This window comes from Mus musculus, chromosome 19 (genome assembly GCF_000001635.26).
Source record: "Mus musculus strain C57BL/6J chromosome 19, GRCm38.p6 C57BL/6J".
NCBI classification, from domain to species: domain Eukaryota; kingdom Metazoa; phylum Chordata; class Mammalia; order Rodentia; family Muridae; genus Mus; species Mus musculus.
The window spans coordinates 46,705,932-46,719,332 of record NC_000085.6 but is presented as its reverse complement, the minus strand read 5'-3'; the positions used below and the strand labels follow the sequence as shown (position 1 = coordinate 46,719,332).

At 44.8% G+C, this 13,401-nt stretch overlaps 1 protein-coding gene across 5 annotated transcripts in view; it reads right to left on the bottom strand.

Annotated features, from left to right (window-relative positions):
* As3mt (arsenite methyltransferase) overlaps positions 1-12,176 on the bottom strand; it is a 33,943-nt gene extending 21,767 nt beyond the window's left edge. For 2 of the 5 annotated variants that reach the window (XR_003952795.1, XM_006527235.2), the window contains exons 1-7: positions 11,797-12,176; positions 11,534-11,577; positions 11,136-11,263; positions 10,215-10,365; positions 9,650-9,786; positions 7,043-7,112; positions 4,063-4,144 (exon numbers count right to left, since the gene is read on the bottom strand). Coding sequence is in view for 4 of the 5 variants with exons in the window: in XM_006527235.2 (XP_006527298.1) it covers positions 4,063-4,144; positions 7,043-7,112; positions 9,650-9,786; positions 10,215-10,365; positions 11,136-11,263; positions 11,534-11,577; position 11,797 (613 nt within the window). In the remaining variant the exon portion in view is untranslated. Of the gene's footprint in view, positions 1-4,062; positions 4,145-6,926; positions 7,113-9,649; positions 9,787-10,214; positions 10,366-11,135; positions 11,264-11,533; positions 11,698-11,796 lie in introns of those variants that run through there. The other 3 variants (XM_030251005.1, NM_020577.3, XM_011247302.3) reach the window with 3 other exon arrangements.
* Between the last annotated feature and the right edge of the window lie 1,225 nt (positions 12,177-13,401).

Below are 13,401 nucleotides of genomic sequence, written 5' to 3'. Positions count from 1 at the left end.
CTGTTATGAATTGTAATGTAAATCTCTGTGTTTTGCGATGGCCTTGGGTGACCCCTGTGAAAGAGTCATTCAACCCCCAATGGAGTCACAACCCACAGGCTGAGAACCACTGTAATGGAGACCAGGTCTTGAACGCAGAGATCTGCCTGACTCTGCCTCCCAAATGCTAGGATTAAAGGTATGTGCCAGGATACCTAGCTTGCTTGCTTGCTTGCTTGCTTGCTTGCTTGCTTGTTTATCTGCCTGTTTGTTTTCTGGGTGTGAGACTGTGCATGATACAGTGTATATGTTTTCTGTGTGTGAGACTGTGCATGATACAGTGTATATGTTTTCTGGGTGTGAGACTGTGCATGATACAGTGTATATGTTTTCTGTGTGTGAGACTGTGCATGATACAGTGTATATGTTTTCTGTGTGTGAGACTGTGCATGATACAGTGTATATGTTTTCTGGGTGTGAGACTGTGCATGATACAGTGTATATGTTTTCTGTGTGTGAGACTGTGCATGATACAGTGTATATGTTTTCTGTGTGTGAGACTGTGCATGATACAGTGTATATGTTTTCTGGGTGTGAGACTGTGCATGATACAGTGTATATGTTTTCTGTGTGTGAGACTGTGCATGATACAGTGTATATGTTTTCTGTGTGTGAGACTGTGCATGATACAGTGTATATGTGGAGACTAAATGACAACTTTCAGGAGTTGGTTTTCCCATTCTACTCAAACTCAGGTTGTCAGACTTGGCAACAAGCACTTTTACCCTTCTCTGCTCTGGCAAGGGATCACATGCAAAGATCTAGGTCTGTGTGATCCAGCTGGAATGCAGAGGTGCCACACACCTTTAATCTCTCTGGCTGGAATACAGACATGTCCTTAGTACATACCTTTAAGGTAAAATTTGTAGAAGGAAGGAAGCAGCCGTGTCTGAAAGTGGTATCTAATTGATGGGCAAAGTGATGAGTCAGAGAAAGATTTGGCAGAATGAGTCAGAGATGGGATACGCCCGACTCTCACCAGAACAGAGAGGAGACTGCAGGGCGGGGGAAAGAGAGGGGAAGAGGCATTTTTACAGGAACAGTTTTACAGTGCAGGAGGCAGAGCAGTGAAGTTGAGTTCAGGTCTGTTCAGTCCATGCAGCAGAGGCAGTTGAAGCCAGAGAATAAGAAGGAGCCAGAATGAGAATGTGGAGAAAGAGGAACACTCCTCCACTGTTGGTTGTATTGCAAGCTTGTACAACCACTCTGGAAGTCAGTCTGGAGGTTCCTTAGAAAATTGGACATAATACTACTGGAAGATCCAGCATTACCTCTCCTGGGCATACACCCAGAAGAAGTTCCAACTGGTAATAAGAACACATGCTCCACTATGTTCATAGCAGCCTTATTTATAATAGCCAGAAGCTGGAAAGAACCCAGATGTCCCTGAACAGAAGAATGGATACAGAAAATGTGGTACATTTACACAATGGAGTACTACTCAGCTATTAAAAACAATTAATTTATGAAATTCTTGGACAAATGGATGTATCTGAAGGATATCATCCTTAGTGAGGTAACCCAATCACAAAAGAAGCCATTAGATATACACTCATTGATAAGAGGATATTAGCCCAGAAACATAGAACACCCAAGATACAATTTGCAAAACACAAGAAAATCAAGAAAAGGAAAGACCAATGGGTGGATACTTCATTCTTCCTTAGAATAGGGAACAAAAGGAGTACCTATGAAAGGAGTTGCAGAGACAAAGTTTGGAGCTAAGACGAAAGGATGGACTATCCAGAGACTACCCCACCCGGGGATCCATCCCATAATCAGCCACCAAACCCAGGCACTATTGCATATGCCAGAAAGATTTTGCTGAAGGGACCCTGTTATAGCTGTCTCTTATGAGGCTATGATAGTGCCTGGCAAATACAGAAGTAGATGCTCACAGTCATCTATAAGATGGAACACAGGGCCCCCAATGGAGAAGCTAGAGAAAGTACCCAAGGAGCTGAAGGGGTCTGCAACCCTATAAGTGGAACAACAATATGAACTAACCAGTAACCCCAGAGCTCGTATCTCTAGTTGCATATGTAGCAGAAGATGGCCTAGTCAGTCATCACTGGAAAGAGAGGCCCCTTGGTATTGCAAACTTTATATGCCCCAGTACAGGGGAATGCCAGGGCCAAGAAGGGGGAGTGGGTGGGTAGGGGAGCAGGGCGGAGGGAGGGTATAGGGAACTTTCAGGATAGCATTTGAAATGTATATAAAGAAAATATCTAATAAAAATAAATAAATTAAAGTTGGGAAAAAAAGAACATTTTAAAAAAAGAAGAAGAAGAAGGAGCCAGAAGATTAGAACAAATTGCCAGAGTTCGTTTGAGGCCAAGCACAGCAATTCAGTGAGAAGCCAAGAGAAGCCAGACTGAATCAGTCAGCTTGGAGAGGAGTTTTGAGCCAGAACAGTTGAGCTGAACCAATCAGCTGGAGTTGAATAAGAATCAGAGCTTGTTCTGCAGTAAACCTCCAACATGGCAACTACATTTGGTGAATCAAAGCTACTGTTTCAGGTGGGAGGGGAGGGGGTTGAACTCAGCTCATCAGGCATGTGAGGCAAATGAATTACCTGCTGAGCCATCCCGTGGGCCCTATTTTCCTGATGTTTTGTTTTGTTGTTGTTTTGAGACAAGGTTTCCCTGTATAGCCCAGGCAGTCTGGCAACTTGCTTCATAGACCAAGCTAGCCTTGAACTCACAGAGTTCTGCCTGCCTCTGCCTCCCAAATGCTGGAATAAAGGCATGTGTCACCATACTTGGCCTATTTTCCTGCTTTTAACACTACCCATTTCTATTATTGTATAATAAAAAGGTTAACACAACTTATTTTAAAAATAAGCTTTGGGCCAGGCAGTGCTGGTGCACCCCTTTAATTCCAGCACTTGGGAGGCAGAAGCAGGCAGATTTCTGACTTTGAGGCCAGCCTGGTCTACAGAGTGAGTTCCAGGACAGCCAGGGCTACACAGAGAAACCCTGTCTTAAAAAAACAAAAAAAATAATTATTAATAATAATAATATTTGGGGGGGTTGAGACTATGTATCATTGTGTAGCCCACACAAGCCTTAAATGAGCACTGATCCTGTTGTTTCCATGCCCAGAGAGCCGAGATCACAGGCATGTACCACCACTCACAGCTTAAATGTCAAGTTTTATTTTACAGTCAGACTAATCACAAGCATGCATTCATCTCTTCAACCTCTAGAAACTCCTAATTGACAATAAAGGGATACTCTATCTCATTTATTCTTCAAAATAGTTTTAAAGGTAGTCTGTGCTATTATTTTCATTGTATAGCTTAAAAAACAATAACATAAATTAAATTGCCTAAGATCATACATATCACTGTTTAAAAAGTTTAGTGTGTGTGTGTGTGTGTGTGTGTGTGTATACACAGGTGGACACGTGTGCCACAGTGCACGTCAGAGAACAGTTCTATGGAATCTGTCCTCTCCTCCCACCTTTACATGAGTTCTGGAGATCAAACTCGGTTACCAGCCTGGGACCATGTGATGGTCTGTATAAAGCTTGGCCCAGGGAGTGGCACTATTTGGAGGTGTGGCCTTGTTGGAGTAGGTGTGTCACTGTGGGCATGGGCTTTAAGACCCTCACCCTAGCTGCCTGGAAGCCAGTCTTCCACTTGCAGGCTTCAGATGAAGATGTAGAACTCTCAGCTCCTCCTATGCCATGCCTGCCTGGATGCTGCCATGCTCCTGCCTTGATGATAATGGACTGAACCTCTGAACCTGTAAGCCAGCCCCAATTAGGTTTTGTCCTTTATAAGACTTGCCTTGGTATGGTGTCTGCTCACAGCAGTAAAGCCCTAAATGACCACAAATGCCTTTACTCACTGGGCCATCTCACCAGCCCACATACTGCTCTTGAGTGGCAGAAAAAGAACAGAACCTTCTGGCCTCACATCACTTGCTCTCCTGTCCAGTGTTCCATCCCACCTTACTTGCAGGATGGAGCTCTACACTGGCCAACAATAACTGACAGGAATAAAACAAGAACACATACCCCATAAAACTTTGTGCGACTTGATGTCTTCTGGCACTTCAAGGCTGGCATAGACGTCACTGAAATAGAGCTCCCCGCCGTGCTGAAAGAGAGCAGTGCACATCTGAGCAAGGTTAAAGATTATATTGGTCCTAGATAACAACAACAACAACAACAACGTGGATGAGCGTAGGAGAAGGGTTTTAAAATCCCAGTGTTTGAGCTGACACTGGCCAAGCTGACCTTTGAACAAATAACAGCGCTTCCTTCGTTAGAAACAAAACACAGAGAGAGGGGTATTTATTTCTCCAGTGTCCTGTTCAACATACAAGGGCTTCCTAAGTTTCAGAAGGAAGGGAGTTGGAGGAGAGCAGAGAGGCATGAGAGGATGAAGAGAGGTCAATAGCCTCTAAGTGCAGTCTACGTCGATGGGAAGGCAGCAATGAGGCTGGAGGAGGGTGGGTAGCTGGGTCAAGTGCTGGCTACATGAGTAACTGCTGAGTTCCAGTTTTCAGCATCCACAAAAGCCAGGCATGGTTTACTTTCATAGGCCCAGCTCTGACGGGACTGGCAGGTAAGTCCCTGGGGCTGATCAGCCAGCACTCCTACCCAATTTGGTGAGTTCTAGGTTCAGTGAGGAACCATATCTCAAAAAAAAAAAATAAATAAATAAAGTTGAGGGCTACACAGGTCTCCATGTATGCTTGCCTGTGTGTGTGTGTGCGCACACACACTAACACACCACCACCACCACCACCATACACATGCCACGATGAAACTCAGAAGCAAAAACTGGGCTGGAGAGATGAGATGGCTCAGAGATTACGAGCAGTTGCCGTTCTCGTAGATGTTGTAAGAATGTAGAGCAAAGGTCCCCACCCTTGTTAATGCTACAACCCTTTAAACAGTTCCTCACGCTGTGACTCCCAACCACAAAAGTCTTTCATTGCTACTTCATAACTGTGATTTTGCTACTGTTATGAATTGTAATATAAACAGGATATCTGAGGGGCTGAGACCCACACGGTGAGATCCACTGACGTAGAGGAACCAAGTTCAGTCTCCAACATCTACACCCTGTGAGTCCAGTTCTGATCTCTGTGGGCACCAGACACCCATATGGTACACATGTGTGCATAGAGACAAAACGTTTATACAAAACATTCATATTAAACAAAATAAGAAAATCTTATTTTAAAGGTTTTAAATAAGCAAGAACACAGGAGGGGAAAAAGTGAGCATCTCTCCTAAATACACTGCCCAAGTTGTCTACATTTTTAGCTAATCCAAGAGGAACACAGTCCTAGGTGTCCAGACAACTAACAGCAGACACCCATAGAATTAATAGTCTTATCCCTTGAAAATTATAGTAATAAAGCTACGCCGTAGTAGCACCTCCTTTAATCCCAGGAGGCAGAGGCAGGCAGATCTCTGTGAGTTTGAGGCCAGCCTGGTTTACAAAGTGAGTTCCAGGACAGCCAGGGCTACAGAAAGAAACCCTATTGGGGCGGGGGGGGGGGGGGGCGGGGAAGAAAAAAAGAAAAGATGAACAGAAGGAAGGAAGGAAGGAAGGAAGGAAGGAAGGGAGGGAGGGAGGGAGGGAGGGAGGGAGGGAGGAAGGGAGGAAGGAAGGAAGGGAAATTACAGTGATGTACAGTGATATTATTACACATTAAACTTTTTCCGTGTCCTTAACAAAGGAGTCAACAGGAATTTAAGGTATTATTTAGCTAATTTCCAAAGCATGGACGTCTACGTTCGGTAGTGATGCTTAGCATCTGTCAGTTGATCTCTGTGAAGGTCATAAGCTGGTCTCTAACAATGACATGAGGTTGATTATTCTTACACAGACCAATACTTTTACATTTGATTGTATTATTTTACGTGCCCAAGTGTTTGCCTGCATGTGTGTCTAAGCCTTGGTGCCCTTGGGATCCAGAAGAGGCTATTGGAGCCCATAGCTAGAATTACAGATGGTTCTAAGCTACCTTGAAAGTGCCGGGATTTGAACCTGGGTGCTATGGGAGATCAGCCAGTGCGCTTAACCTCTGAGCTCCATCCCGACCATTATAGATACTTCTATCTGAGCTATATAATAGCCAAACATCTCAGACATTTCCTTTTACAGTTTTAGAGATTGAGCTTTCTGTACGGTAATCACATATCCACCACTGAACTAGACCTTCAGCCCTACTAATCCCAGAATACTTTTTTTTTTCTTTTCTAGTACAAAGAGACAAATCCTTTTATCTGCAGGAGGCTATGATTTTTCTGGAAATTTCCCCTTTAAAAAAGTGTTCATATAAAAAAATCCATCTTAGATTTCCCAGGATAAGATGTCTTGGTATCAGAAACAGTATCGGTGAGATACAGGCAGGTCTGTTCTAGGCAAGGTAAGTCCACAGAAATCTTTCAGGGGGAGTCAGCAGACTCTGGTGGTTTTGTAGGCATTATCTGAGAGTCAGTCAATAACCGAGAGCAACAAGAAAGAAAGAAAGAAAGAAAGAAAGAAAGAAAGAAAGAAAGAAAGAAAGAAAGAAAGAAAGAGGGAGGGAGGGAGGGAGGGAGGGAGGGAGGGAAGGAAGGAAGGAAGGAAGGAAGGAAGGAAAGAAAGAAAGAAGAAAGAAAGAAAGAAAGAAAGAAAGAAAGAAAGAAAGAAAGAAAGAAAGAAAGAAAGAAAGAGAGAAAGAGAAACTATTTTAACAGTCAATAACCTGCATCCTGGGGTGTTGCCTCATCCTGGTCTGCTTTTTAATGCACTTTTTTTTTTTTTTTTTTGCATTTCATACATTTGAGGTTGACATTGAACTGTCTACGAGGCAGAGCCCTTGAACTCCTGATCCGAGGCAGAGCCCTTGAACTCCTGATCCTCCACCGTGACCAACCTGGCTCCTGCTTTGCTTCATTTGGTAGATTAATCAAGTGTTTGAATCCTTAGTTCCAGTGGAGAACAGGAGTCTGTCTCTGGGGTTTAAAGACCATTGTCTCCACCCTCCCTCACCTTCAGCACTCGATAGACCTCCTGGAGGACTTGTTGTTTATCAGGAACAAGGTTGATAACACAGTTGGATCTATTAAAAAAAAAAAAAAAACTTAAGAAGGAAAAAAGAACAGATGTTTAATGATTCATCCTTTTAGTTTGCTTCCATTTTGCCATCAGAACTACTGATTTACCCTGGCTCTCCTCTCCCCCAAGGTAAGGGAGAGAGACGCAAAGTGTTACACAGCAGTAAGCATGATTCTTCTTGTCCCGAGGTTCACCAAGCAACGAAACAAAACAAAACCTGGCAAAGAGTTCAAGCCCCAGGTGAACACGCAAAGTTCCCCAAAGGCGGCTTCCCCGGAATTAGCATTTGAAGCTCTGTGTCCCGCTGGCTCAGGGGTGAAATGCTTCTTTGGGGTTCAATTCCCAGCATCAAAAGAAAAATACACAGCCTAATCTGCTACCCAGGCATGACTTAACACAGACTCAGAAGACAAGAAACACAAGAGACCATAATTTGCCATTAAAAACAAAAACAAAAACAAAACAACAACAACAAAAAACGAAAATTAAGTCATTGCTAAATGTGGTAGCTCGTCCCTTTAATCAGGAAGCAAAGGCAAAAAGATCTCTGAGTGTTCAAGGTCAGTCTGGTCTATGTGGCAAGTTCCAGGCCAGCCATAACTATCTATCTATCTATCTATCTATCTATCTATCTATCTATCTATCTATATATATATATATATATATATATATAAAACTATATAACTATATATATAAAATATATTATATATATAGTGAGACCCTGTCTGGAAACAAAAATGAAGAGGATACCACATATATGATGGTTGTCTCAAAAAATTACAACAAAGCTGTGGAGACAATTTTGGAATTTTGGTTTCTTAAAAACAAAAACAAAAAGCACAGAGCTGGAAAGATGGCTCAGCGGTTAAGAGCACTGGCTGCTCTTCCTAAAGGTCCTGAGTTCAATTCCCAGCACCCACATGGTGGCTCACAACCCTCTGTAATGGCATCCGATGCCCTTTTCTAGTGTACATGAAGAGAGTGTTTCCATCTACATAGAGTAAATAAATCATTTTTAAACACACAAAGATATTATAAGGATATATGTTTCATTTTAATCCCAGGTGTGGGCGATGGCGCTACCTCAGACTGTGGCAAAGCTAGGATTTGCCTCATGCTTTAGCCAGGGGTGTCATTTTGCCAGCTGCAGACAATTTCTGCAACTGTGTGACATTTGAAATTCTGCGGACTTTTCAGAGGGTGTATAAAAGCTAGGACCCCTAGTGGGGGAGGGGGAGCGCTGTTGGAAGGTTGTTGGTTGGTTGCTGTTGGTCTCAGTTTGTCTCAGTTGTTGGTCTCAGTTAAGTGGTCATGCACGAAGAAGAAACAAGAAATTAGATTTCCTGGCAGCAAAGATCAAACTGGCCCCAAGGAACTCAACACCCCTAATCAGCAGGAAGTAGTCTACTGATGATAGCATTGTCCCCTCTCCCCTCTTTCCCTTTTTCTCTCCTATCTAGAGTTAGGGGATTGAGAGGGTGGGAAGGAGTAGACAAGGGTGGAAGAAAGAAGAACCCAGAAAGTAGACAAAGTCCAGCTACATAACACCTGCACAACATCGAAAGGACAGTGCATGCCATGATGCACAGCGCACCATACATCCTGACAGTGAACAATGACGTCACTGGCCTTTGCTCTCATTTTATGGGTAACTCATTCTGCTTACCAGAAAAAGCACTGTAAAACTGAGCGGCGGAGGTGGTGGCACACACCTTTAAAGCTAGCATTTGGGAGGCCGAGGTAGGCATATCTCTGTGAGTTCCTGTCTAGTCTTGTCTACATCCTAAGTTCTAGGACAGCCAAGGCTACACAAAGAAACTCTGTCTAGAAATCCAAAATAAAATAAACAGTCTGCTAGGATCTTTCGATAACAACCTTGCACATCTTGAATGACTACCATCAGTCTGGATATCATCACCTCCTGTGTCTTAATTAATCTGATGTTCTGTTCCTCGGGCCTGACGGCCATAGGTTGGCTATTTTGTGTATATCACTCAGTGTGCAGGAAGCTCTATCATCAAAGTCTGGGTAAGTACCTGTTGATGTTCACACAAGTAGGAAATCCTCCACTACAAATGTCTTACAACAGGACTCTGTAGTTTCAAAACCCACCGTTACAGACAAGAGAGGAGCGTGTTATGGGAGCACATGCTGTGGCCTGGTTGGTTTGGGGAGCTCACTGGCTTTAGTTTGGCAGGCAGGAATGTTGACCCGGCAATGTGACATTTTCTTCTACTAAACTCACACCAAGAAATGCGCGATTGAGTGACCAAAAAAAAAAAAAAATCTGACAATATTTTAAGATTATGCTTTTGTGCTGGAGTGTATCCATAACTATCTTTGGCCAAGTGGTTCTGCCAGAGGCTGCACAAGCCTGCCAATGTTGTTAATAGACTAGAGCTACCTCATCACAGATCCTTCCTTTATGAAGACAAGCTACGTTTAGTTTAAATCCCTAAAGCAACTCAATCAAAAAGTAGTAACATATACATGCTAAAATTGAAACAGGGTTTACTAATAACGGAAAGGCTGTCGCCCTACATGACAATATCATAGCTCTCACTCTGGATCCCAGCCTCTGCCAACTTCTCGATGCGGCCGTGGAGAAAAGTCACATTGGGTGCCTGGAAACCAAATTTTTCCATGTGGTGTTCAAGATAGGTTTTAGCCACTTCGACCTAGAGAAAGAAAAATATGGGTGTGGTAATCGGCGCTTTAGTTCTGAAAACTGTGCCATCGCTAACACGGTAGGCTGTTTGAGCCCTGGGTTATTCTGGACAGACATGCAAGATTTTTCGAGATGCATAAGATATGCAGCAGCCTGGGACAGAAGCTCCCAACCACGTAATCTCGCTTGAGTGTTATCCCATGACAAATCTTTCTGGACAGAGGATGGAGGCAGAAGAGAAAGTGCCACTGTTGTCACAAGCTCATCTACCAGGTTAGACCTCTGTCAGTGTCTCTAACTTCTAGGTCACTGGAATCAGAAATGAAAGCAACAGAAACCCAGCTTCTCAAATTACCATGAAGAAAAGGGGGAAGCAATTTCAAGGCTCAGGGAACGACCCAGAGGAACCTCTCCTTTTCCTCCAAACCTTTGCCTTACCTGGACCTCAGTCATGTCTATTCCGGTGACATGTCCCTTCTCACCAACCAGCTGGCTAAGCACATAGCAATCCCTGCCACTCCCACTACCCAGATCCAAAATTCGGCAGTTTTCCAGCCGCTCAGGAACAGTCAGACCACAGCCATAATACCTGAGGGATGGAAATGACGTCTTTCAAAAACAGAGACTAGAAAGTTCTCAGACGCTAAATCTACACTTCCTCCACGTCTTCCTCAGCCATCCATACGTCTGTCTCGTCTCTCTCACTCAACAGGGCCACGTCTGCCCTAGCAGCATTGTAGGCACCGTGCAAGGTAGCAAGACTTAAACCATCTAAACTAGCGGTTGAATAATAAATCTATCTAAGGCTGCTGAACAATTCAAACTCGGGACCTGAGGACAAGGATTCTGGCCCTCACGTGCACACACTGTAACGTGGGAGGTAAAAACTACAGTTTAGAAACCCCTTTCTATGACTGGCATTGAGTGCCACCAGGAGTTAGGGGCTGTAGTAGTCAGGAGAAGGCTTCATGACCCCAGTAGGACTTCAGTGGGGTGGAGAGGCAAGGGGTAAGGTACCCTCTTTGATAACTGCTCTCTGGGTGGGCAATACTGTATCAGAGAAGGGCAACGTCAGAAGGAGCCACGGCTGATTAGAATGTGTGGGCCCATCTATTAACCAACTTGAATGTCTATCTGGGGCCAGGGAACTTGAATGTCTCCTGCAATGGGCAAGGATGCAGGACATCGATGAGGGGTCCTCGGCGGAAGAGCAAGAAGTTCGGTGCCAAGCCTTGTGGGTATCATCACAGTAGTTAGGGCAAGCAGGATGTCCAGCAGAGATGGTTAAATTTCCCATAGTGGTCACTATGGGAAAATTGGTAGTCTGGAGGCTTCCAGGGGACAACACACACACTCTACCTCGAACTAACGTCTTCGTGTACATTCTGCAGACTTTCCCGGATGTAGCTGGGGACCGGCTTGGCTCGCGTGACACAAGCATTAGTCTGGAGGTCTGCAGATGTCTTCAGTACATTCCCATAGTAGTTCTGACTCAGCAGCCACGGAAGAGAAGCCAGGAGGAAGAGGATTGACGTTAACTGTTTGCAGAGCTCCAGGGCTCCACTACACTCCTAATTACAGAAAATTACAGCCCACTGGCCTTTGCTCAAGGCAAAAATCTAACCCCACTCCTTGGCCTGCTGCGGGCGTGGTTTGGCCTGGCTTCCCCCAGAGTGCTCCGCGCCAGCAGAAGCTGCTTATTGGCAGGACTTCTATAGGACCAGCGAGCCCACATAGCCATTCCCTAGGACCCTCACCTGAACGTCCTTGTGGATCTCATCAGCGTCTCGGGAAGCAGCCACTGACAAATGGGAGAACAGAGGTTAAATGCGGTCACCACACAGAGAACGACAGGGCTGAAGCCAAGATGGAGGGCGAGCAGGACACGGCGGGGGGGTGGGGGGGACCCGCAGCCTGCTGGGCTACCCAGAGTTGGGGGTAGGGTGGGAAGCGCTGTGAGCCCGTGGGAAGGCAGAGGTCAGAGGGGACTGGCCAGAAGACAGGAGGGACAGGCACTCACTGACTCACGATCTCCACGTCCAGGATTCCCTGTCCAGGATTCCCCTCAGCCCGGCTTTCGAAGAGATCGCCGAGGCCACGCCCCCTGGCCGACCTTCAACCCCACAGCCCTGCAAGACCCTACGGAAGCCTCTTAGCTATACACACCCCTGGAGTCTGTCACCTTGGTGGCTTTGAGTCCTTGTGTCCAAGAGAATGGTTTTATTGGTTAACGTCCTCCTTTACTGATTCACTGAGTTTCATTTGTAAATCTTGTGTGTGCCTGTGCCTTAGGTAAACACCCATATCTATTTTCCTCCTTCTGGAATGAAACCATCGGCCTGGCCCTCAATCTGTCTCATAAGGTTGTTCATTGAGATATCACTTAGGCCAGTGATATTCACCTTTCCTTAGCGCACAGTTCTGTGAATTCAGACAAACGTGCACATGACAGCCACCAGGTGTTAATTCCAGCACTCCAGGAGACAGACAGGTGACCGAAGCTGGCAGAACATCCAGTTCGAGGCTGACCTGACCTACAGATCGAGTTCAAGGTCAGCCAGGACAAACAAACTGACAAAACACACCACCACCACCCAAACCCAAAAACCTCCCAAAGAAACAAAAAGCTATTCTGTTCCCACATGTCTGTCTTTTTACATTGTTTTGTGGGTGCATATGACCACGGTGCCCATGTGTGGAGACAGGTGACTCCCACAAGTTAGCTCTGTCCTCTACACTGAGTTCTGAGAATCCAGCATCAAGCTTGTGTGGAGAAATGCTTTTAGCTTTTACAGCTAAGGTCTCTATTCCTGCACTTCTTCGCATGTCTTACTTGCTTTGTGGTTGAAGCAAACATTGTCATTCGCCAAGATAAGGAAGGCTACCTTATCTTGGTCTACATGAAAGGATGTCTAAATAAAAAGTGGACTTCTTTGAAAGTATCCTGTTTCCAATCCCATTGATCAATACAAAAAAAAAAAAAATCCATCAAGAAAGTTTCCAAATTTCCTGCTAATTGTTATTGGAAGTCAATCAGGTGACAGAGAGATGGCTCAGTGGATAAAGGTGATCATCACCAAGGCTGAAGACTTGATTTCCAACCCTGAAATCCCCATGAAAGGCAACTCCTGCAGACTGTCCTCTGATCTCCACACACAGACCACAGCATGAGCACATACATGCATAAATAAATGTAATGTTACAAATGAGCCAGGGGCTTGAATGGCATGGCAGATAGCTCAGTGGCTAAGAGCACTGGCTGCTCTTCCAGAGGACTGGGCATCTGGCACGCACACACTGGCACCCATTCAGGCAAAACACCAATGCAGATAAAGTAAGAATAAGTCTTTTTTTTTTTTTTTAAACACTGGCAATTGTTGTTGGGATGTTTTTAAAATAGGAGATGTGGGTTTTTTTTTTAATGACCATTTTTATCAGCAGCAAGTTTTAGACTCGTAGAACAGTTCTCCAGAGACACAATTTTCAAAGTGTTCTCCCTGTAGAGTGAGCCCTTCCAACCATGCAGTTCCTTCCTCCTTGTTGCCTCGGGCAGAGGATGCACTCACCAGCGCTGCTCTCGCTCAGAAGACTCACTTGATAACCACATCCACAGAACCACAGTGAG